Genomic DNA, 20,420 nt, shown 5'->3' on the forward strand with positions numbered 1-20,420 from the left:
AGTCATTTTTTGTCATCCATCGTCCAAAAAACATCATAATCGCTTCAGCAATGTTGAGCTTGAAGAGCTTGCTACACCACCAACGCAGCAGCACGAAGAAGACCATAAAACCCAACAAGCTTTGTAAAAAGAAACAAAAGCCAAAACCACAAACTAGAAGAGGACAAAACAAAAACCCTATACAAAGAAGAAGAAGAAGAAGAAGAAGAAGAAGAAGAAGGTTTTAGCCTCAAATCCTCAACTTGATCGAACTTCAACCGCTTGAAAATCTCTACCTCAGCTCAGGCTCCGTCAACTTGAGAAATACATGCCTAGGTAATCTCCAAACCCTAACCGACGAGCTCATTCTTGAAATATTGGGTCTCTTGAGTGAGACCCCACCTGAGTGCTACGAGGATGCTGCGAGGCTGCTAAATACCTTAGAGGACGTGTCTAGAGGGGTTAGAGTTTTCATGATTGATTTGAACTTGTTGGTGGTATCTTTATTTTTTTGGTTGAATAATGAAGTGAAAAAGTTGGTAATTGGCAAATTGTATGAGCAAGCAAATGCAACGATAGCAAGTCTGAAACCCCGCGGCCAGAGGAAGCAATGAAGATGTCTTCAGAGAAACAGAAGCAAGCCTCCTCGTTGGTCCAAGCCGCAATTTCCACCAACCTCTCCCTCTTTTCGATGGACACTAAAGACCTGTCTCAAACCCAAAAGATCGGACAATTGATTTCCATAATAGTTTTAGCTCCATGTAATGGCTTTAGTGTGCTAAAACTAAATGCTGCAATTATTAAAATTTCAATGGTATAATGAATTTTAATTATGATAGTGTTTAATTATTGTAAGTGGTTTAAAATGTCACTTTTGGAATGTCTAGCGTGTAGAGTTGTTCATGACTACTATGATGAAAAAAAGAGATCCGAATTTTGTTTAAAAAACGTTTGTATTCTCTGGAGTTTCTCTATTACTTTTATCGAACTTATCAAAACAAGTCTTATCAAGTTGATCCATAGTTTATCAAGCGAACATTCACATTCGTTTGTAGCATCTTTATTATTCAAAGTTTTGAGTCTATCTAAGTGTTGGGTCGCGAAGTCACCAATCTTAATTTTTAATTTTCAATGTGTTAACGTGGTTCACATAAAATTAAATCGATTTTTACTAATACTTAGAGAGTAACACTCTAGAAATATCATAGTCTATGTTGCAATATATTATTTTTTGAATATATACTAAAAAACTTGAAGCAAATTAGAAATCTATCGGTTGAACAATCATATGACATTTTAGGGAAAAAAAATCATGATCTCTTAAGCTTTGTCAGTTGGAGCACGAGTGGTAAAAAAATATTATTATTAGAGTTGTAAGCATGAAAAAAAAACTAAATTAAAATGTAAACAATAAAAATAAAAAATAAAATTATAAATAACTAACAAAATTATTGTAAAATAGATATTTATAAAAAAAATTTGTTGCAACAAGTCAATATTTGAGTTTTTTTTTATAAAATTATAGCGAAAATTTTATTAAGAAAATAACAACCTGATCGAACTAAATTAAATTAACTGTTTTAGTTATCAGTTTGGTGAATTATTTTTGTAATAAAATAGAATTTTGATAATTTTTTAAAATGAGTGTTAGCTATTAGGTTACTAGTTAAATTGTCATTATTTATAAAATATAAAATTAATTTTTTTTTTCTTAAATTAAGTATATAAAAAAAAATCCGAAGTAATATCCACAAAAATTATCTATATTCCACTATATTTCCATAGAACGTTTGGGATTTTGGCTAATTAAGACAAAACTAAAAAATAAAATAAAACCACCACAAAGACCCGCAAATCCAACCCCTCTCAGATCTAAAGAAGTTGGTGTTTCTGCCCTCTCTCTGCTTGGCTTCTCCCTAACCGACACAAACTTGGACGCCATGGAATCTTCAAGATCTATGGCGGTCAATCGGCTCTCGATCTTCTCGCTACTTCTTGTCCTTCTCATCCACGGCGTCTCTTCTTTCTATCTCCCTGGTGTCGCACCATTGGACTTTAACCAGGTCAGCTCTCGATCCAACCTACTATATACGCATGGCTGCATATCAATCCCTATATATGTCTTCGTCTGTGAATTATCTGTTTGATCTGTGTTTTAGTTTCTCGGATCTATGTTGATTTCGATTTGGTGCGAGCGAGTTTTGATTGGATTCGTTGTGTTCTAATGAATCACTATCGCGTTTCGGTTCAGCTCAACCATAGCTCCGATTTTGGTCGGAAATCGTTGGATTTTTGGGCTTGAATGTCGTCGATTGTCTTGATTTGGATGAGTAGAACACGGATTTCCTAATTGATGCGATTTTAAAATGTTACGCTCATCTTGTTATGATTAGTGTCTCATCTATTACTAGTTGATAGGAAGCTTTTGTTCGAGAGAAGGAAATGAGAATTAGAGCCTGTAATTAGTGTCAGACGGACTAGGTCAAGGTGGATATTATTAAATTAGTAATGTTATACTTTAAGAACTTGAGACTAGCGCAAAACAATCAATGATAAAATAGGTGATGAATTAGGTTGTATGTTATCATATTAGTTATAATTAATCCTAGCTGGATGGGTTGTTGATAGCCAGGCACAGTGTTTTCATAATTATTTTACAACAAAAAGATGGAATTTTGGGAACTTATGTTTGCATAATTGTTGTTTCTTGATGGAATTTGGGAAGCCTAAATATTCTATGTAATGGGTTTAGATTTCCATAACATGTTTGCTGTGTAAGTTTCCAAATGAAGAAGGAATATCTCACTTGTGATATGGAGTTCTTCGGTATACTGCTTAGGTCATTTTTCGGGAGTTTAAGAGTTTGCGGATTTTGTGTGCACAGGGAGATGAATTGAAAGTGAAGGTGAACAAGTTGACATCTACAAAGACACAGCTCCCATACTCATACTACTCTCTTGATTACTGTCGACCGTCGAAAATAGTAGACAGCACCGAGAATCTCGGAGAAGTGCTTCGCGGAGACCGCATAGAGAACTCGCCTTATGTGGTAGGTTCTAATGCAATTTATCGAACTCGCCTATCCTTTTCGCTCATTATTTTTGTCAAATTGACCATGGTTAGTGACTTATGGGTAACATTTACAGTTCAATATGCGCGATCCACGAATGTGCAACATTGCTTGTCGCCGCACCCTTGATGCCAAAACTGCCAAGGCATTCAATGAGAAGATAGCTGACGAGTACCGGGTCAACATGTAATTTTCTTGCCCTCACAATATTTTTAGTTATAAATTTAGTGTCTTTCTTTGGGTTTAAAACTTGTGTGTTTGCCACTGCAGGATCCTTGATAACCTGCCGTTAGTTGTTCCTGGGCGAAGGTTGGATCAGGAATCTCCTCCAGTTTATCAGCTTGGCTTCTTTGTCGGACTGAAAGGACCATCTGGGGTATAATAATAACTAATAAGCATTAGTTCTAATCATTTATTGTTATTACAGTATGAAGTTTGTTTTGTGCTTAATCATCTTTCCTTATCCTTACCAGGGTAAGGATGAAAAGCATTATATCCACAATCATTTGTCATTCACGGTTCGGTATCACAAAGATCCGATAGCCGATACAGCAAGAATTGTGGGGTTTGAGGTCAAACCGTTTAGGTCAGCTATTAGTCCTGTTCATACTTCATACTTGAATAGTTCATGCAGATCTTTCTTCCGTATTATGTTATATTTTTATTTTATAGAAGTATGAGTAGGTGATGTCTGTTTCGTCGACTATATTTGGATATGTTCAGTGTGAAGCACGAGTACGATGGTCAATGGAATGAAGAAAAAACTCGTCTAAAAACCTGCGATCCTCACGCAAATCAATTGGTTGTCAACTCCAACTCTCCTCAAGAGGTTGCCGAAGGAAAAGAAATCATCTTTACTTATGATGTTGACTTCAAGGTGAGCGAGCCCTAATAAATAGTTCTCATAAAAAGTCTAGCACTTTGTCAACCACTCTTCCTTCTTTAATTGGTACAAGAGTCAGTCCGTCCTTTACTGAAATTTACGAATTAACATTTATAGGCGAGCGACGTGAAGTGGGCCTCGCGGTGGGATGCGTATCTCCTAATGAACGACGACCAAATCCACTGGTTCTCGATCGTGAACTCGCTGATGATCGTCCTCTTCCTCTCCGGAATGGTCGCGATGATCATGCTCCGAACGCTCTACCGCGACATCTCGAAGTACAACGAGCTCGAGACCCAGGAGGAAGCCCAGGAAGAGACCGGGTGGAAGCTGGTCCACGGCGACGTGTTCAGGCCGCCCCAGAACTCGGACCTCCTCTGCGTCTACGTCGGGACGGGCGTCCAATTCTTCGGGATGATCCTCGTCACGATGATCTTCGCGGTCCTCGGGTTCCTGTCCCCGTCGAACCGGGGCGGGCTCATGACCGCCATGCTCCTCCTCTGGGTCTTCATGGGCCTCTTCGCGGGCTACGCCGCGGCCCGCCTCTACAAGATGTTCAAGGGCACCGAGTGGAAGAGGATCGCGTTTCGGACAGCTATCACGTTCCCGGCGGTGGTCTCGGCGATCTTCTTCGTCCTCAACGCCCTCATCTGGGGCGAGAAGTCCTCCGGGGCCGTCCCGTTCGGGACCATGTTCGCCCTGGTCGTCCTCTGGTTCGGGATCTCGGTCCCGCTCGTGTACGTGGGGAGCTACGTGGGGTTCAAGAAGCCCACGATCGACGACCCCGTGAAGACCAACAAGATCCCGAGGCAGATCCCGGAGCAAGCGTGGTACATGAACCCCGCGTTCTCGGTCCTCATCGGCGGGATTTTGCCGTTCGGGGCGGTCTTCATCGAGCTCTTCTTCATCTTGACCTCCATTTGGCTCAACCAGTTCTACTACATCTTCGGGTTCTTGTTCCTGGTGTTCGCGATCCTGATCGTGACTTGCGCGGAGATCACCATCGTGCTCTGCTACTTCCAGCTCTGCAGCGAGGACTATCTGTGGTGGTGGAGGTCGTACCTCACGTCCGGGTCGTCCGCGCTCTATCTTTTCCTCTACGCCACGTTCTACTTCTTCACCAAGCTCGAGATCACCAAGCTCGTCTCTGGGCTTCTCTACTTCGGCTACATGTTGATCGCTTCCTACGCGTTCTTCGTCCTCACCGGAACCATCGGCTTCTACGCTTGTTTCTGGTTCACCAGGCTCATTTACTCCTCCGTCAAGATCGATTGATAGCCGTGGTGTGGTGGGTCTTCCTTCTAGCGTAAGATTTAAGAAAAGATCAGAAAGAGAGCTAAGGTATGGATTGGATAATATGATTATATTTTTCCTTTTTTTTAAAAAAAAAAAAAATTGTTGTTGTACTTGTAACATCATGCACTCAATTTTGAACTCAGGCGATAAGGTCATAATTCTGTTATACTTTCTTCTTTTTCCGTTCCAAAACAATATTCCGTTTCTTACCCTGTTGTTAGCCATGTAGTTTATCAAACATTATTGCATTTATTCCTTCTATTTGCCACTCATCCATTCCCATGTCATATAATACATAATTCCATTCAGATGCCTTGAATAGGCTCATGAAGATCTTTCCGTTTTACAAAAAAAGTACAAACATCAAGAAAGAAAGACGATGTATAATATATAATTGTAGTATTATTTCCTTGGGCGAGTGTTGTCGGGGTTTCCGATTCCGGTGGTGACTTTGGCGACGTCGATGGCGGAGGCCTCGGGTTTCTTGGTGGAGAAGAGGGTGAAGTAAGTGATGGCTCCGACGATGGCGAGGCCGGCGACGGCCATGGTGGCGGTGCTGTAGGGCATCCTCCTCCGCTGGTGGAGGACCTGTTGATGATTGGGTCTCTTCGATGGATCCACTTCTTCCGAGCTCATTTTGTGTGTCTTTCTCCAATCTTCATCCCCTCCCATCTCTCTCTCTCTCTCTTGCTTCGATCAACTGAGTGATCACTGTTTTGTCATTTGGGTGTGTGATGTTATTAGGCCAAATGTTGCCACGTTTTCTTGTTTAGTTTATAGTAGTCGGACACGATATGGCTTATGCTGTCTAGTTTTTGCATGCATGTAAAGCGTGGCAGCGACACATATGAGCGTGGTCGCATATTCTCCCCCCTTTTTATTTTTATTTTTTTTTCTTCTTCTTATGGGCTTTTACGATTGGGCTCGCTGGGACAGGGCTCTTGGATTGCATGTTCCTACGACCAAGAAATTACCTGGCATAACTCTTCATATATCGATCAAAGTTTATCGAAATGAATTTCTCATTTAGAAACAAAATATCCGCGTTTCAGAGCTAAATATCCCTTCATAATATGGCGGCAAGTCCCACATAAGAGATGAGATAAATTAAACCGTGTACTCGATATTTTTACGAGATTAAATTTGTTTAGGGTCCAGTGACTATTAGCTCTGAAACGCTGATATTTTGATTCTAAATGAGAAATTCATTTCGAAAAACTTTGATCGATATATGAAGAGTTATGCCAGGTAATCTGATATCCGAACCTTTTAATAAAGTTAAGAGATTTTCGGCCTATACATTACATCATTAATTTAATTCTTTTTCAAGAGAATTTTAAAAAGATTGATATTCTATCCAGACTCCATTGAAATACTACCATTGAAATACTAACTTATCTATTGCTGATATTGCATTAACTGAAATCGATATCTTAACCGCATCGGAGGGAAGAGATATCTCAACTTTACAATTCAGAGACGAAACTACAGTAGGTCGAGCCCCCTAAATAAAAATTATTTTACATTTTTTGCCCATTTTAAAAAAAATTACATTTTTTACTCTGAAAATTTACAAATTAATCACCTATTTTTTTTTTTTTCAAATCAGCCCCTTCGTGAGCATCTCGGGCTCCATCCCTGCTACTATCGTTATGCTTTTGCAATGTTACTCCGTTCAACTCTATTTGTGATATTTTCTCTTCTCCCCATCTTGTAATCATTCTCTTTTATTTTTCTAATTAGTTGTTTCTTAGTTAATAAAGTCAAGTTAGAGTGATAATAAAACTGGAGTTCTAAGAGAACCACTTGAGCATATGACCTTTTTTTATGTCTGATCTCGCTTCAATACCTGTATATCTAACTTCAACGATCTATTATTCATGTTCGAATGTGTATTGAATCGTGCATTTTGTATTATTGTCATTATCCATAACTATATACATTCTATTCAAACTTAATTCTTTTAATTTGACTATTTTTTTTTACGAGTTATAATTTAATTTAACTTCTAATTTGACGTATCTAATTTAAAATATGGACAATCTATTAAAAATTAAAAATAAATAGATATTTGTGTAACGTTTCAAAATTCTATTTCTTTAGGGAATTAGCATCTTCAAACAAGATATGTAGCGCTATTCAAAAAAAAAAGAAAGATATGTAGCTCGCTTGAGTACCTATATATCTAACATCAACGATCTATTATTCATGTTCGAATATGTATTGAATCGTGCATTTTGTATTATTGTCATTATCCATAACTATATACATTCTATTCAAACTTAATTCTTTAAATTTGACTTTTTTTTTACAAGTAATAATTTAATTTAACTTCTAATTTGACGTATCTAATTTAAATATGGACAATCTACTAAAAATTAACAATAAATAGATATTTGTGTAACGTTTCAAAATTCTATTTCTTTAGGGAATTAGCATCTTCAAACAAGATATGTAGCTCTCTCTATTTTATTTGATGTTTATAATTTTGGTTTTACAATTCATAATTTATTTAGTTTTTTTTTACTGAGTTCAATTTAAAAAATCGAAATTTTGAAAAGTTTTTGTAGGTAAGAATAACTCTTAGAATGAGAAAAAAAAAATCCATATGTGGAGAAACACCACATTTCCTAACGGGAAGATATTATTATGGATATTATTGGGAGTTATTATTATGGATATTATTGAGGATTACATTTGCTTTGACGCCATTGGCTATTTCTACTTTAACCGGATTCAAGCTTTTGCTTCCCATTATTTATGGTTTCAATAATGCTTCCTATTTATGTTTCAAAAGAAATTGCTTCCTTTTTACGATATAGTAGTGAACACACACTCAATAATGAGATTTTTTCCATATAGGACCCAATATAATGAGATCTAAGAACTCAAAGTTCAAACTAGTCACGCTATACGCTTTGTAAATAATCAAGTAGCAACGAATTAAAACAATAATTAAAACTTCAGCCTAATTCCTCCCTGGTGATGGTCTATGGAAGATTATTGAGCAATTTCCCATTTTGCCCTTTTTGAAAATATACATTTTTTTGAAAAGGAATGTTTTACGTTCCCAATGCGAGCTAAACTAAACAAACTGAGTTCTGAAGCAAGCTAACAAAGAGACTTTTTTTTTCCCATGCTCCTCTCCGGTCCATTTGACTGTTTCTTTTCACATTTTTTGCATTTTCGTATTATTTTAAAAGAGCGATAATTAAACTGCTGATTGCTGATTTTGACCGTTGAAAGACCAGACCCATTCTTTCTCCTCCCAACGCAACCCAAAAAAAAATTAAATACACTCAATAAAGCCTCGCCATTTGATTTGTAGCCGTTGCTTTAATATCGCAATTCTCAACTGAAAATAAAGTAGATAGAGAGACCGAGTAGAAAGAAAGAAAGAAAGAAGCCTTTGATGACCCCACAGAATCCCCTGCTTCCACTCAACGGCTAGTTTCCTCATCCCTCTCTATAAATTACAACTCTCCTCAGCCACATATTCACAATCTCGCTATCACTCACTCTCTTAAAAATCCCACCTTTCTCTCTCTCGCTTTAAACAAAGCAAAACACAACTCTCCTCTCTCACTCTCTCTCTCAAACTACTTTTCTGAATAATGGCCGGGGTTTCAAGATCTAGTCTCTTGATCGTCATCGCTCTCTTCTTCAGCTTCTCATGTTTGGAAGGCAGAGAAATCCCGGTGGGAGGGAAGACCGGGGTTTGGGCCGTGCCTTCATCGCAGCAAGCCCAGTCTCTCACCCAATGGGCCGGAGCCTACAGATTCATCATCGGAGACACTCTCGGTGACTTGACTTGACTTAACATCCATTCACAATGATACATATTTATATTCATGACTTGGTGTTCGGGTTTACTAATTTAATTATGATTACTAATTCCAGTGTGGAAGTACGACGCGGAGAAGGACTCGGTTCTTGAGGTGACGAAGGAGGGTTTCGAGAGTTGCAACACGACGAGTCCGATCGCGGAGCACAAGGAAGACGAGACCAAGGTGACTCTCACCAGGCCTGGTCCGTACTACTTCATCAGTGGGGCCCAGGGACACTGTGAGAAGGGTCAGAAGGTTGAGCTCGTCGTCATCTCTCCGAGGAGACACCACACTCGCTCGCTCGCTCCGGCGCCTTCTCCGGCCGACCTTGGAACCACCGCCGTGGCCCCCACCAGCGGGGCTTCCGGCGTCAAGGGAAGCTTCGAGGCTCTCGTCTTGGCTTCTTCTTTGGCTGCGTTTGGATTCTTGTTTTAGGTTTGAGTTTTTGTTAGGGAGGTTTAGTGGAAAATAAAATGGTGTTTTGTGTTTTTTTTTTTGTTGTTGATGTTTCCTGGGTTTTGAGGGTTTGGTTTGGTGGGATTGTTTATTTATTTATTCGTTGTAACTACTTCAGTTTCTAGATTATTAATGACAGATTATTTATTGGTTTCTATTGTTGATGGTTTTCATTTCTTCCAAAGAATTTTTTTAAAATGAAGATTAAGGAAACAATCCTAGTGAGTTTATTTGATACAACAACATTCCTGATCCTAAAAAGATTGCAGAAGATATATCCCCGAAGTCTGTTTGTGGCAATTATTCAAGTCTCTCTTCTCATTTTGGTTGTGAACCGAGACCGAAAATCTCATCCCTGAAGTCTTCGTCTTGTACTCCTAGATCCGCAGAGATGTCACTCATTTTGCACATCATCGACTGATTCAAGAAAACACAAAAGATGATTATTAGCTGAAAGCAAGAAATATCGTCTTGCGGGTATTTTTTGGTTTCAACCTGGATAGTGTTCTTGTGGGCATCTTTGTACGCTTCAAGGACCAAATAGCAGAGTTTCTGTAATGAAGAAAACATGCATGTTTATGCTAGAAAAAAAAAGAACTGTCTCAAAAAAATGTAATAACTAGCTAGCTTACCTCGGCTCCAAGCTTCAGGGCTGCTTCGTTTATCTCAATCCGAACTGGTGCCTGAACACCATTCAGGGTCACCTATGTAATAATCATAATTTTAAGTTGGTTAATCATGAATAAGCAAAAACCTTGTTCTCAAAATAATCACACTTTTATTTTTACCTTCACAAGCTCATCTTCGGAGAAACCGACATGCTCTTCACTGGAGAAAAAAATACAAATGAAAATACGGCGGGGCAGTTACATTTTTATGTTTTAATAGCCCGATTACTTATCAAGGAAATGAAGTAGCTAGCTAGTGAACATACTCGGAGAGCTGTTTCTGGGCTTGCATTGCCTCGATTTGTACCACAGCTGCGGCTTTCTTAACCCTTTTGCTCATAGCTTGCATCATCTGAACTCAAAATCATCATGGCACAAAATGTGAACTGAATCCTCAGGTTCTGATTAGCTTAGTTTTTCATGGTTTAATTAATGGATTCTTGTCAGTTTTTGAGTTATAAGGTGAAGCTACTAATTCCGTTCAAATTATGAGGCAATTCTAGCTTTTATTTTAGAGACTTTAAAATTGATCAAGAAATTTAAACAATGATTTAATATAATGACTAAATAGATCATTACTAAAACTACTGCACTGACTGCCTATACTAAATCAGGAATTTTTTTTCCAGATAAAAATAGATCAAGTTAATGATTAAACAAAGAGGACATTATGTTTGTAATTCACTGGACCTCATATAATTTTTTCCTCTCGTCGTGTTCGTTGTTGTTTCGGTCATCGATGGAAGCAAACAATCGAAGAGATAATGATCTTGTCCCTGCGGAAAGCCCAGGAAGAGATAGAGTCCTTGGATCGCCATTATATGAGCTCACATTGCCTGATAACGAAGTACAAATAATAAGATTGACTTGATTTCAACAGCAATTTCTGCCAAACACAAATTTTCTGTAAACAAGTCATAAATCCTTATCCAATAAAGATAATCATATATGTAGTCTTGAAAGAACCGAGAAAAGTATAAATGGAAAAAGGAAAAAAAAAATAAAAGAAAATGTATTCTAGATTATTCGTTCAATTAAACTGAATCAGTTTCAATCCAATTATCACCGAACCAGACTCAATGGAGAGCTCATAAGAAGAACGAATTCATCAACATGCGATTGGAGCACTGAAATTACTAACAGATTCGCGACGATTCTAGAGGCGTTTCAGAGAAGAAAATGGCTTACGAAGAGAGAGTCCAGTTGTGGCGGAGCCGGAGCCGGAGAGTCGGTGAGAGCTCGCAAGACGTGAAAAGGCCAAAGCAGAGTTGAAAGCCATTGACGACGAACGACGAAGAAACGCGAGCCAAAAGACGAATGAAAACTTGCGATCTAAGCGAGACCGGCCATGCTTTATATATCCCCTGATTTGACCCGACCCGAAAGAACTGTTTCCTTCTATGGGTTGAAAGAAGATGAGCAGTGGCATTTTTGTAAATTGAGTAGTTGGTTATAAAATCAGTTATAGGTAGTTCAGAGGTTTGATGGCTGTTATGGCTTCAGGTATTTGAGCATCATATTTAAACAATGGAATCATCTTTACTCGTGTATATAAAATTCTTACATTAAATTCTGAAGAAATGTAGATTATTATTATTACTCATTAATTTGTGATTCAAAGTAGTACTCGAAAAATTGGTAAAACATGTCATTTTCCAAAAAAAAAAATTAAAAAAATACCCGACATGTCCGTCAAATTGAATTATCAGCGGCAAACTATCAGCAATAGGCATCTCAAATTGAAAAAAAAAAATTACAAAACTCGAGTAAGATTACTAATCTAAATACGTCACAAACTTGCGTGGTTCATTAAATGTGAAAGCAAAGCAATACATCATATGATCCCCCAAAGTTTACTCTTCAAACATGACTCTTCCAATCTCAGAAACACTCCTGACTTTGAGAAATAATTGAAGGGAAGAGAGACCTGTCAAAATAACAAATGAAAAAGAAAAAAAAAACTAAGAAAAATAGTGACCCTCGAAACAGCAAAAGATAATTATACGAGGATTAAGTTATTACCTAACCCATATTTGGACTTCATTCATTCTTTATTCTTCTTCTGATTCTGATGTCACATTACGTAGAGGCCCTTTGAAGCCACCATTGTTATCACCGCCGAGAAGCTCCTGGGCAGCTTTCTCGAGAAACTCCTTGGCCGCTGTTTTTGCAGATGTTTTTTCGGTCCCTGATTGAAGTTTCCTCTTCTTTTTTGCATTCGTTTCTAAATACTTTGCCTTCTTACCCCCTCCCCTGCTGATGTTCCTCATACTTTGTCTTTGCTCTGAACAAGAATTTGTTGAATTTATTACACAATTAAAATTTGTGCGGCTCATAATCAAATGCGATCACTAACCTTGTGTGAGGTCTGGCAAAGAATGCTCGATGAAACGGGTCGCCGCTTGAGAGTTTAAGGACGTCGAAGGTCGAACAGGCGCTTCAAGAAACAAAATTCAAAGATAGCATTTAGTTTTCACTTGATAAAGGATTAAAATTTGAATATTTTCCACTTAAATTGATAAAAATGTATAATTAATACAGCATTTTTAGTTAACAGAACGAACTAAACAAACACCGTCTATGTCAAAGTGTCACCGTCTATAATTAATACAGCACTTTTAGTTAACAGAACGAACCAAACAAACACCGTCTATATCAAAGTGTCACCCTTTCAATTTATTTTTTTAATTATTTTTTTTAATACGAAAAAATATTTTGATATGAACCCATAAACCAAACAGATGACTACTAACTCAAGATATACGCTATAAAACTCGTATCCTAAGGTGTTAGAACCGACCTATTCAGAAATATCAATTGCGATCAAATCATTGGCATTGAAAAATAGTTATTGTAAAGCTTAAAAATTCTATGATTCGAAGACCTAATCCGAAAGGAATGATGTTAGAGAGAGCGATGTTAACCTTTTGCCATATGTACGAAACGGTCTAGCTTATCTTGGTACAAGCGTAATCTTTCCTGCATCATGAACCAAACATCATCAACATGCATGTTCAGTACACTTATACTATAACCGCATTCAATTATAATTATAAAAAAAAAAAAAAAAAAATCACAGAATCATGTTAGAAAATTATTACCCAAAAAAAACAAAAGAAACAAGCAGAAACAAGTTAATAATAGTTAGTTCTGTAAGAATGCTCAAACTGCCACACACACACCCAATGGAATATCACACAAAATTCAAGCAGGAAATCTTCAACACTCATTTTTCTCTATTCAAGTCTCAGATGGGAATCGACCCATTGCGATGCATTAAAGAATAATAAGGTCAAAAAGACTTCTGATCTTGAATCCGAAATTTCGGGAACCAAAAAGCTGTTCAGCCACATCAGATTTCTGCTAAAGCGCAGAAGCGTGTCATGCGAAACTAGGCCAAAACTAAGCCGCAATATTCAGCTTAGTCTATAAACCGAGCAACCATTAGGTTTGATTTACAATTCTATCTTGATTGAAGTCCAAATGAGAGAGCTTTCTTTGAATGGCTAGTGTGAAAGTACATTGTTGGCTGATTCATACTTGTTTGTTTTCCTATTTTGTCAAATCTAAAATATTTTTAGGGCATTCCTAAGACCTAACACACAAAGACCGGTGCATGAGATTAACCAACACACATAGACTTCATGAAAGGTTAAGAAAATCTTTCAATTGAACTAATGTACATAACATTCACCAAGAACCAGAATTTCAAAATCGAAAAACTCACGAGCTCGGATTTGATGGCATGTTCATCTGGATTGATTCCGTTGCACCTCAATCTCACTGAAGAAAAAAAAAAAAAAAACTGTAAGAGTCATAGACACACATCGAGATTATCGGAAACCTGGTCTCAAATCAGAAAAAGTTCGGGAACTTTTCTTACAAGCGAAGAGAATCGTTGTGGCTTTGGCGAGCAAAAGGAGAGTCTCGGCTTGTTGCAGAGGAGGCATTTCGGAAAGGACGGCAGGGTCGGAGAGAGCCACGAGCTCGAGACACTGAGCCTGGACTTCTTCCACGCTCGCCAAGGTTCGATTCACGCCGTCCATGATCGAGTCCGGTACGGCCGAGTTTTCTCTTCCTTCGACGACCTCCATTTTTGTGCGGCGAAACACTCTAGATTAGGGTTCTAGGGTTTTAGGGCTTTACAAGGATTGATATTTCTTTTTACGTGTATTACAAGCTTCAATTTCTCTAGGTTTCTTTATCCCCCTTGGGGATGTAGTCGGCAAACTGACCGTGCCTTATGGCCTTATGGGTGAAATTGAGTTCTCAAGAAATCTAATTATAATTTATTTGTTCTATAGGAGATTTTTTTAAATTAATTTATAGGAGATAATTTAAATATTTTATTGACACCACCAGGATTCCATTTATTTGATTATTTCTAAATAAATATATCTAAAATTTTGAAATGATAATGCGAGTATGAAATAATTCATTTCACCTATATGGCCACAAGTTTTGTTAGTAGAAGTCTAGTATAAGATTTTTTTTTTCAAGGGCAAATTGTACGTTTTGGTAAAACACATTTGAAGTCTAGTTGATACTTGATAAGTTGATATAGAAAGACATAAAAACCGTTAGTTGATTAGATATCCTGGTTTAATTTAAGATATATTATTTGTCTTAAACATGATAAATGATGGTATAAATTGCACAACATATACGACATTTTTTTTTTTTTTTTCATTCAGGGAAAATGATATTTGATGCGTTCAAGTTTTATGAAAATCACATCTTTATATTCTCAGTTTACCATAAATAATATAAGATATACATTTTTTTTTACTTGTTTTAAACTTTAACTCATTATCGAAAATCCAATTTTGCCCTCAATTCTAACTTTGATGTGCGGCTCGGGCGAGGCCTAGCGGTGTTCGGACGAGCTTTGGCCGGGCCTTCAATTTGCTGTCATTTTCATTGTAGGAGTGTCAAAAACCTTGTGAAAACGACATTTATCATGTTGTAGTTTATGATTTCCTATAGTAGACTCCATATTAATCTCATTACATAAAGAGAAATTGTCTCAACTACCACCATTTGATAAGTTTTTTCCAATTTTTCACCAAAAGTTTAATTTGGTAAAAAATACTAATAAACCACTTATACAAATAAAATTTTACCCTCAACATGATGTCACATCTATTGTTGACATCGGTGAGTTTTGAATTATCTGTTTGTTGATATAGATGTCAACAATCGACATCTATTGTTGACATTAATTATTAAGGGTAAAGTTATAATTGTACAAGTAGTTTAGTAGTATTTTTGACCAAATTAAGCTTTTGGATAGTGGTAGTTGAAGCAATTTCTCTTACATAAGTACCTTACTTATTCTCTCTTCAAGTCTGTTCCAAGTTTATAATCCTTTTTTTTTCATTTTAGACATGCCTGCTCATTTTTGCCAAAGGATGAGACTCTAGATCCTGATGAGCAATTAAGCATGGTGGACAATCATTTAGGCCATAATCACTGTGAAAAACCTTTCACAAGTTCATGTGGACATTTAAAAACTAAAAAACAAAAAAAGCTCTCTGCAGTATGCAATTTTAGAAGAGATATCAAACCCCAGTATATGATGATTAGCATCGACTTTTTTTATTGCTCTCATTCACATACCAAAACCTTTCTTAATTTCATGTGTACATTTATATAAATATTAATACCTCTACAGTGATCAATTTTAAGAAGATATCAACCTCATATATGATGTAATGCCTCAAATCTTTTTTACTGCTCTTAATTCTCACAGCAAAGCTTTAGGCCTCCAAAACAACCTGGTCTTGCACAGAAATCTTCTTCTTCCCTCCTCTTTTACCATTGAGGATCAAGCAATTCTTGGGCTTCTTCGTCGGTATTCTTATTATAGCCTCTGTAATCAATTCTTTCCTCTCTATTCGTTCCTGCTACACGAAAAACTCGCAATCATCAGTACACCGAACATGACATTCAAATTTACACAACTAAAAAAAATATGAATCCTGGTTTCAAATTCAGCTACCGAGATTTGCTTTGTATCCGAAACTCCAGTCTTGAAATTTACAACAGCCTCATTGTTGGCACTGTGAACAATCCTCTCCTTCGCGGATAGCTCGGCCTGTACATTGAAATTTCGATGCTTTTGATCGATTTCGGTTTCCAATGATTGCATCTTCAGAAGATATGCTTCTCTAAGCCTCAAAAACCTGAAGTGATTAAAAAAAACATAACAATCATGGGTCATCTTAACACTTCTATTACTAAATTCTATCCAGCAAAAAAAAAAACAAATTTAATTTAAAAATTAAGATCATACCGAACTTCTGCCAAGAGGATGTCTCGTTTCATATTGGCATCCTTCAATTTCCTCTTTTTCGATACAAATTCCTGAAATTGAGTTAAGAATACGATCAGAGAATTCACAAATTAGAGATATCAAAGATGAATTCTCAAATAAAATTCTGATAAATAAACCTATGCATCAGCTTCAATTATCAGAATAACGCAGCTATCTACCCAATTTCATAATCCAGAAAAAAAAAAAAAAAAAAAAAAAAAAAAACCCTAACCTTTTGCAAGTCGAGATAATCTTGCAAAAGACTCTGATGCCTCTGCCTGATTCTGGCTTCCTCGTCGAAAGACGGAGATTGGTGAGAATTAAAGGAGATCCTTTTCATTCTCGATCAAAAGCAATTAATCAAAGATCACCAAGCAGAGGAATTCGTTTGAGAAAAACCCTTCTGATGAGTCATGACACCCAAGAGGAGAATTTATTCCGTAACACAATCGACCCCTAAATATATTATAATTATTAAAAAATACAATATAAAATTCTGTCAATAATGATTAGATAAGGTCTTTTTTTTAAGAAGGAGAAGAAGAGACCGCGATATAAGGAAACAAAAGAAATTGGTTTAAGGAGATAAGAATTGAAACAAAGGTCGAATATTTTCTTTCTCTCTCTCTCTAACTCCGTGGGTGGGAATTGAAGAAACCCCAAAAAGCCCATTAGGAGCTGGGTCGGAGGAGATAAGAAAAGAGAGGGACTTGAATGGAGCCATGAAGATTGAATTCAGAGAAGGGCAATCATGGAATTATATTTTTAGTTTGAGAGAGAGAGAGAGAGAACAAAGTTGTGGTTGGAGTCCACAATTGGAGAGACTTATTTTTCATTTTTCCCCTCCATTCTTCTTAACTTCCACAAGTTTGGTCCAGCTAGGCCATTTCAGAGAGAGCGAGAGAGAGGAGATTGAAGGGTAAATGCCAAAGATGTGTATTTGTGTTTGTATATGTGTATGTATAAGTGGGTGTCTAATGTATAGCCATTTGGTTTGGTTAATGGGGACAGAAAATAAAAATGGTGTGCTTAGCGCCTTAGCCTGATGAGCAGAGATTAAACATTGGCTTTTGCCTCCTGTTTTTACTTCTTCTTTTTTAATTACTATTTTGCTCGAATCCTGTTTCTACTTTTTAGGCAAAGGAGAGCCCTTTTTTTATTTTTTTGTAGAGCAATGCTATTTATCCCTATTCACGATTAGTGACGATCCACTCACGTGTTGACACGTGGCAGTTCGTTGCCACGTGTCAACACGTGAGTGGATCGTCACTAATCGTGAATCGGGACAAAAATCAATTCCGTTTTTTGTAAAGTTCGATGGAGAATTTAACGACAAAAAATTTGGGAAACTATTAAAATACCCCTCTGGAATCTGGATTATTTGATTCACATTGAAATTCGAATGTCTTTATACATTTTCATGTTTCATGTTAGCATAGAGACTAGAGAGCAACACCAATTAACCTGCGAATTTTCATTTTTTTTTTATTTGTCCATGGTAAGTGCATAATTTGATTTCTATTGAAAAATTGATTTCTATGTTAAAATGTCAAAAAAAAAAAAAAACTTGGTACTCTAATCAAAGATTCAATTACCATTATCGATCAGATAACGATAGTCCAATTTTATTTAGATATCAGTAACCGAGAGAGATATCGACGAAAATTTTATAGTTATTTGAAATACTGCTACCAACTTACCGATCATAAATTTACTGAGATATCAAAATACCAACGGAGATATCGACAAACATTTAAAAAAAATATGTAATAAAATATAATTATATATATCATAGCTTGTAAGAAATCATAACTCTCTCGTAACTTGACACCAGTTTGGGTCAGTCTATTTTATATTATCGCAAAAATTTTTAAAAACTATATGAGATGTTATAGATGTCGTATCAAGCGTAAAAAAAATTAAAACAACTAAATCTCGTTTAGATATAGTTAAATATCAACTAGATTTGAAATCTTGACTCTAACTAAACTATCTTTTAAGGGTGATGTAGCTAAATAACCAATTTAAAGTTATGAATTTGCAAAATAGTCAATGTTTATCTTAATTTAGTGAAATAGCCAAAATGTGTAATAAGTTGGTTTCAAAAAAAATTTTGAACCCAAGTTTTTTTTTTTTTAAAAGTGATAAATTGATTATAATAATCGTCAAAAAATTTAATCTTGGCTGTCAAAATTTTTTGAAAACGTAAATTTGGCTACTGTGCAGAAAAGTTGAAACCTTGATTATTTTGCTAATCAATAAGTTTCAAATTGCTATCATGTACAATTTTTCCTTTATTTTAAAAACTTTAACTAAACTATCTATCTTAAAGATATCAAATCATCCGATATATAAAAAATAAAAATAAAAATAAAAGATATTAAATTAAACTAAAAAATTATATCCAAAAAAAATAATAATAAAAACCCTCACACAAGAAGTCACATTCACACAGAAACATGAGCCAAATATGTTACTGGTTATAGTTCTTCTCTATCCACTGAGCGACAACAATGGCTACGATGAGCTCGGCCGTATCGTATTCCCTCACCCTCTCGAGCTCTCGTAGTCGTCGCTTCCACAATATTAACCACATCCTGAGGCGGTCCAAGCGCTTCGTCAGCCTCGCCTCGTCGGCCGATCGGACGGCGACGCTGGAATCGGCATCGGAAGTGGTGAGGAAGTTCTACGGAGGAATCAACGGCCGTGATCTTTCCTCCGTGGAGGGACTCATTTCTCTCGACTGTGTCTACGAAGACCTAGTCTTTCCCCGCCCTTTCGTCGGTCGAAAGGTACTGATTTACTCTTACCATAATTAAATCATTGTTGATTTGATTTAATTCTAGGGTTTTGGTTTCAGGAGATTCTTGAGTTCTTTGAGAGCTTCGCAGATGTGGTGGACGAGAATCTCCAATTCGTCATCGACAAGATTTCAACCGAGGACTCCTCATCGGTTGGAGTGACGTGGCACCTAGGTAGGTGTATTATACTAATACTAAAACTAATTATTATTATTAATTTCGCTAGTGATAGAATATTTACATGGTTTGACTTTGTTTGACTTCTTTGGTTATAGAATGGAAAGGAAAGCCTTTTCCGTTTAGCAAAGGTTGTAGCTTTTACCAGCTGGAGATCGTCAGTGGCAAGAGACAGATAAAGTACGATTGACTTTCATTACAGAACATTAAAAATATATGAATAATATATATATATATATATATATATATATATATAATTACTTTAATTTCTGTTCATACTTCATACACAGGTATGCAAGGGACAGTGTTGAGCCTGCAATCAAGCCAGGGAAGTCTGGTTTGGTATGTGTTTGACATATAACTAATGATTTTGAAGATTTATACAGTCCTTGTTTTTTTCTTTTAAATAACAATCTGTGAAATTTTGGTTTGGGATATATTGTAGGCTATCATCAGTGGAGTTATTTGGCTACTGCAAAAATTTCCTCAGCTGGCAGATCGCTTTTGAGAACGGTTTAGTTTTTCTTTAAATTAATTTTATTGAACTTGTACAGCTACATATCAATGACATCAATTGAAGTTGATAAGTGATCAATTTTTGTCTGGTCCTGGACCTCTAACAAGTGATCAATATCCTCTCCAACGGAAAATATAAAATTTGAAAAAAAAAAGAGGGTGATGATACCACAATTTATCAAGATCTGATATTTCATTGAATTAATCTAACTGTGTAGTGAAAAAAAAATAAAAATACCTCTCCTTGGAACAGAGATTCAGGGCGCTGAAGCGCTACAAAATCTGAATCATCCTGTGATTTTTTTTTTGCTCACAATCAAGTCTGTGACGATTGCTTGTGTAACAAACAAAAAAATTGGTGTGGATAGAGAGAAAAAAGTGTTCATTTGGGCTGTACTTGTGGACCGCCTTTTGATGTATATTTCTCTTAG

At 36.6% G+C, this 20,420-nt stretch overlaps 7 protein-coding genes across 9 annotated transcripts; 3 read left to right on the forward strand and 4 right to left on the reverse strand.

Annotated features, from left to right (window-relative positions):
* Window positions 1–1,769: 1,769 nt before the first annotated feature.
* On the forward strand, window positions 1,770–5,310 carry LOC149392153 (transmembrane 9 superfamily member 8-like). The gene is made up of 7 exons (XM_089618808.1): window positions 1,770–2,042; window positions 2,864–3,028; window positions 3,126–3,235; window positions 3,320–3,425; window positions 3,523–3,635; window positions 3,773–3,926; window positions 4,050–5,310. The coding sequence occupies exons 1-7, from the start codon at window positions 1,920–1,922 to the stop codon at window positions 5,205–5,207; spliced, it is 1,929 nt and encodes a 642-aa protein (XP_089474934.1). The 5' UTR covers window positions 1,770–1,919; the 3' UTR covers window positions 5,208–5,310.
* Window positions 5,311–5,512: 202 nt separating this feature from the next.
* LOC149392154 (uncharacterized) lies at window positions 5,513–6,114 on the reverse strand. Its single transcript, XM_089618809.1, has one exon. It carries the CDS (start codon window positions 5,898–5,900, stop codon window positions 5,631–5,633), a length of 270 nt encoding a protein of 89 aa, XP_089474935.1. The 5' UTR covers window positions 5,901–6,114; the 3' UTR covers window positions 5,513–5,630.
* A 2,597-nt stretch (window positions 6,115–8,711) lies between these two features.
* Window positions 8,712–9,668, forward strand: LOC149392155 (early nodulin-like protein 15). Of its 2 annotated transcripts, XM_089619507.1 has the most exons (3): window positions 8,712–9,029; window positions 9,129–9,327; window positions 9,391–9,668. In XM_089619507.1, the coding sequence occupies exons 1-3, from the start codon at window positions 8,843–8,845 to the stop codon at window positions 9,488–9,490; spliced, it is 486 nt and encodes a 161-aa protein (XP_089475633.1). In that variant the 5' UTR covers window positions 8,712–8,842; the 3' UTR covers window positions 9,491–9,668. The 2 variants fall into 2 exon arrangements, with proteins under 2 accessions (XP_089475633.1, XP_089475632.1); XM_089619506.1 differs by having other exon boundaries at window positions 8,713–9,029; window positions 9,129–9,668.
* Window positions 9,669–9,695: 27 nt separating this feature from the next.
* On the reverse strand, window positions 9,696–11,745 carry LOC149392156 (nucleoid-associated protein At2g24020, chloroplastic-like). The gene is made up of 7 exons (XM_089619504.1): window positions 11,368–11,745; window positions 10,870–11,015; window positions 10,446–10,531; window positions 10,300–10,339; window positions 10,144–10,215; window positions 10,007–10,063; window positions 9,696–9,928 (listed from the first exon to the last, which is right to left on the reverse strand). Exons 1-7 carry the CDS (start codon window positions 11,606–11,608, stop codon window positions 9,830–9,832), a joined length of 741 nt encoding a protein of 246 aa, XP_089475630.1. The 5' UTR covers window positions 11,609–11,745; the 3' UTR covers window positions 9,696–9,829.
* Window positions 11,746–11,839: 94 nt separating this feature from the next.
* Window positions 11,840–14,430, reverse strand: LOC149392157 (Sas10/Utp3/C1D family). Its single transcript, XM_089619505.1, has 6 exons — window positions 14,063–14,430; window positions 13,907–13,962; window positions 13,104–13,158; window positions 12,536–12,616; window positions 12,202–12,463; window positions 11,840–12,106 (listed from the first exon to the last, which is right to left on the reverse strand). Exons 1-5 carry the CDS (start codon window positions 14,271–14,273, stop codon window positions 12,231–12,233), a joined length of 636 nt encoding a protein of 211 aa, XP_089475631.1. The 5' UTR covers window positions 14,274–14,430; the 3' UTR covers window positions 11,840–12,106; window positions 12,202–12,230.
* Window positions 14,431–15,636: 1,206 nt separating this feature from the next.
* Window positions 15,637–17,453, reverse strand: LOC149392158 (uncharacterized). Of its 2 annotated transcripts, none has more exons than XM_089618710.1 (4): window positions 16,728–17,453; window positions 16,475–16,545; window positions 16,181–16,364; window positions 15,637–16,085 (listed from the first exon to the last, which is right to left on the reverse strand). In XM_089618710.1, the coding sequence occupies exons 1-4, from the start codon at window positions 16,833–16,835 to the stop codon at window positions 15,939–15,941; spliced, it is 510 nt and encodes a 169-aa protein (XP_089474836.1). In that variant the 5' UTR covers window positions 16,836–17,453; the 3' UTR covers window positions 15,637–15,938. The 2 variants fall into 2 exon arrangements, with proteins under 2 accessions (XP_089474836.1, XP_089474837.1); XM_089618711.1 differs by having other exon boundaries at window positions 15,637–16,082; window positions 16,728–17,442.
* A 1,469-nt stretch (window positions 17,454–18,922) lies between these two features.
* LOC149392159 (uncharacterized) lies at window positions 18,923–20,419 on the forward strand. The gene is made up of 5 exons (XM_089619588.1): window positions 18,923–19,287; window positions 19,356–19,470; window positions 19,572–19,653; window positions 19,764–19,815; window positions 19,919–20,419. Exons 1-5 carry the CDS (start codon window positions 19,009–19,011, stop codon window positions 19,979–19,981), a joined length of 591 nt encoding a protein of 196 aa, XP_089475714.1. The 5' UTR covers window positions 18,923–19,008; the 3' UTR covers window positions 19,982–20,419.
* Window position 20,420: the final 1 nt, after the last annotated feature.

This window comes from Urtica dioica, chromosome 7 (genome assembly GCF_054948205.1).
Source record: "Urtica dioica subsp. dioica isolate 48M chromosome 7, U.dioica_male_clone48M_v1_H2, whole genome shotgun sequence".
Classification (NCBI taxonomy): domain Eukaryota; kingdom Viridiplantae; phylum Streptophyta; class Magnoliopsida; order Rosales; family Urticaceae; genus Urtica; species Urtica dioica.

What these genes read in the sequence shown, in the direction of transcription:
- LOC149392153 (XM_089618808.1), top strand. Translation starts at nt 1,920, where the DNA reads ATGGAATCTTCAAGATCTATGGCGGTCAATCGGCTCTCGATCTTCTCG. An exon ending in GACTGAAAGGACCATCTGGG is followed by an intron (nt 3,426 to 3,522) that starts GTATAATAATAA and finishes TATCCTTACCAG; the next exon opens with GGTAAGGATGAAAAGCATTA. An exon ending in CTTATGATGTTGACTTCAAG is followed by an intron (nt 3,927 to 4,049) that starts GTGAGCGAGCCC and finishes TAACATTTATAG; the next exon opens with GCGAGCGACGTGAAGTGGGC.
- LOC149392159 (XM_089619588.1), top strand. Translation starts at nt 19,009, where the DNA reads ATGGCTACGATGAGCTCGGCCGTATCGTATTCCCTCACCCTCTCGAGC. An exon ending in GCCCTTTCGTCGGTCGAAAG is followed by an intron (nt 19,288 to 19,355) that starts GTACTGATTTAC and finishes TTTTGGTTTCAG; the next exon opens with GAGATTCTTGAGTTCTTTGA. An exon ending in AGTGGCAAGAGACAGATAAA is followed by an intron (nt 19,654 to 19,763) that starts GTACGATTGACT and finishes CTTCATACACAG; the next exon opens with GTATGCAAGGGACAGTGTTG.
- LOC149392155 (XM_089619506.1), top strand. Translation starts at nt 8,843, where the DNA reads ATGGCCGGGGTTTCAAGATCTAGTCTCTTGATCGTCATCGCTCTCTTC. An exon ending in CATCATCGGAGACACTCTCG is followed by an intron (nt 9,030 to 9,128) that starts GTGACTTGACTT and finishes TACTAATTCCAG; the next exon opens with TGTGGAAGTACGACGCGGAG.
- LOC149392157 (XM_089619505.1), bottom strand. Translation starts at nt 14,273, where the DNA reads ATGGAGGTCGTCGAAGGAAGAGAAAACTCGGCCGTACCGGACTCGATC. An exon ending in CACAACGATTCTCTTCGCTT is followed by an intron (nt 13,963 to 14,062) that starts GTAAGAAAAGTT and finishes TTTTTTCTTCAG; the next exon opens with TGAGATTGAGGTGCAACGGA. An exon ending in TTTCGTACATATGGCAAAAG is followed by an intron (nt 12,617 to 13,103) that starts GTTAACATCGCT and finishes TGTTTCTTGAAG; the next exon opens with CGCCTGTTCGACCTTCGACG.
- LOC149392154 (XM_089618809.1), bottom strand. Translation starts at nt 5,900, where the DNA reads ATGGGAGGGGATGAAGATTGGAGAAAGACACACAAAATGAGCTCGGAA.
- LOC149392156 (XM_089619504.1), bottom strand. Translation starts at nt 11,608, where the DNA reads ATGCCACTGCTCATCTTCTTTCAACCCATAGAAGGAAACAGTTCTTTC. An exon ending in CACAACTGGACTCTCTCTTC is followed by an intron (nt 11,016 to 11,367) that starts GTAAGCCATTTT and finishes CTTCGTTATCAG; the next exon opens with GCAATGTGAGCTCATATAAT. An exon ending in CCCACAAGAACACTATCCAG is followed by an intron (nt 9,929 to 10,006) that starts GTTGAAACCAAA and finishes TTCTTGAATCAG; the next exon opens with TCGATGATGTGCAAAATGAG.
- LOC149392158 (XM_089618710.1), bottom strand. Translation starts at nt 16,835, where the DNA reads ATGAAAAGGATCTCCTTTAATTCTCACCAATCTCCGTCTTTCGACGAG. An exon ending in ATCCTCTTGGCAGAAGTTCG is followed by an intron (nt 16,365 to 16,474) that starts GTATGATCTTAA and finishes TAATCACTTCAG; the next exon opens with GTTTTTGAGGCTTAGAGAAG. An exon ending in CGGATACAAAGCAAATCTCG is followed by an intron (nt 16,086 to 16,180) that starts GTAGCTGAATTT and finishes TTTTTCGTGTAG; the next exon opens with CAGGAACGAATAGAGAGGAA.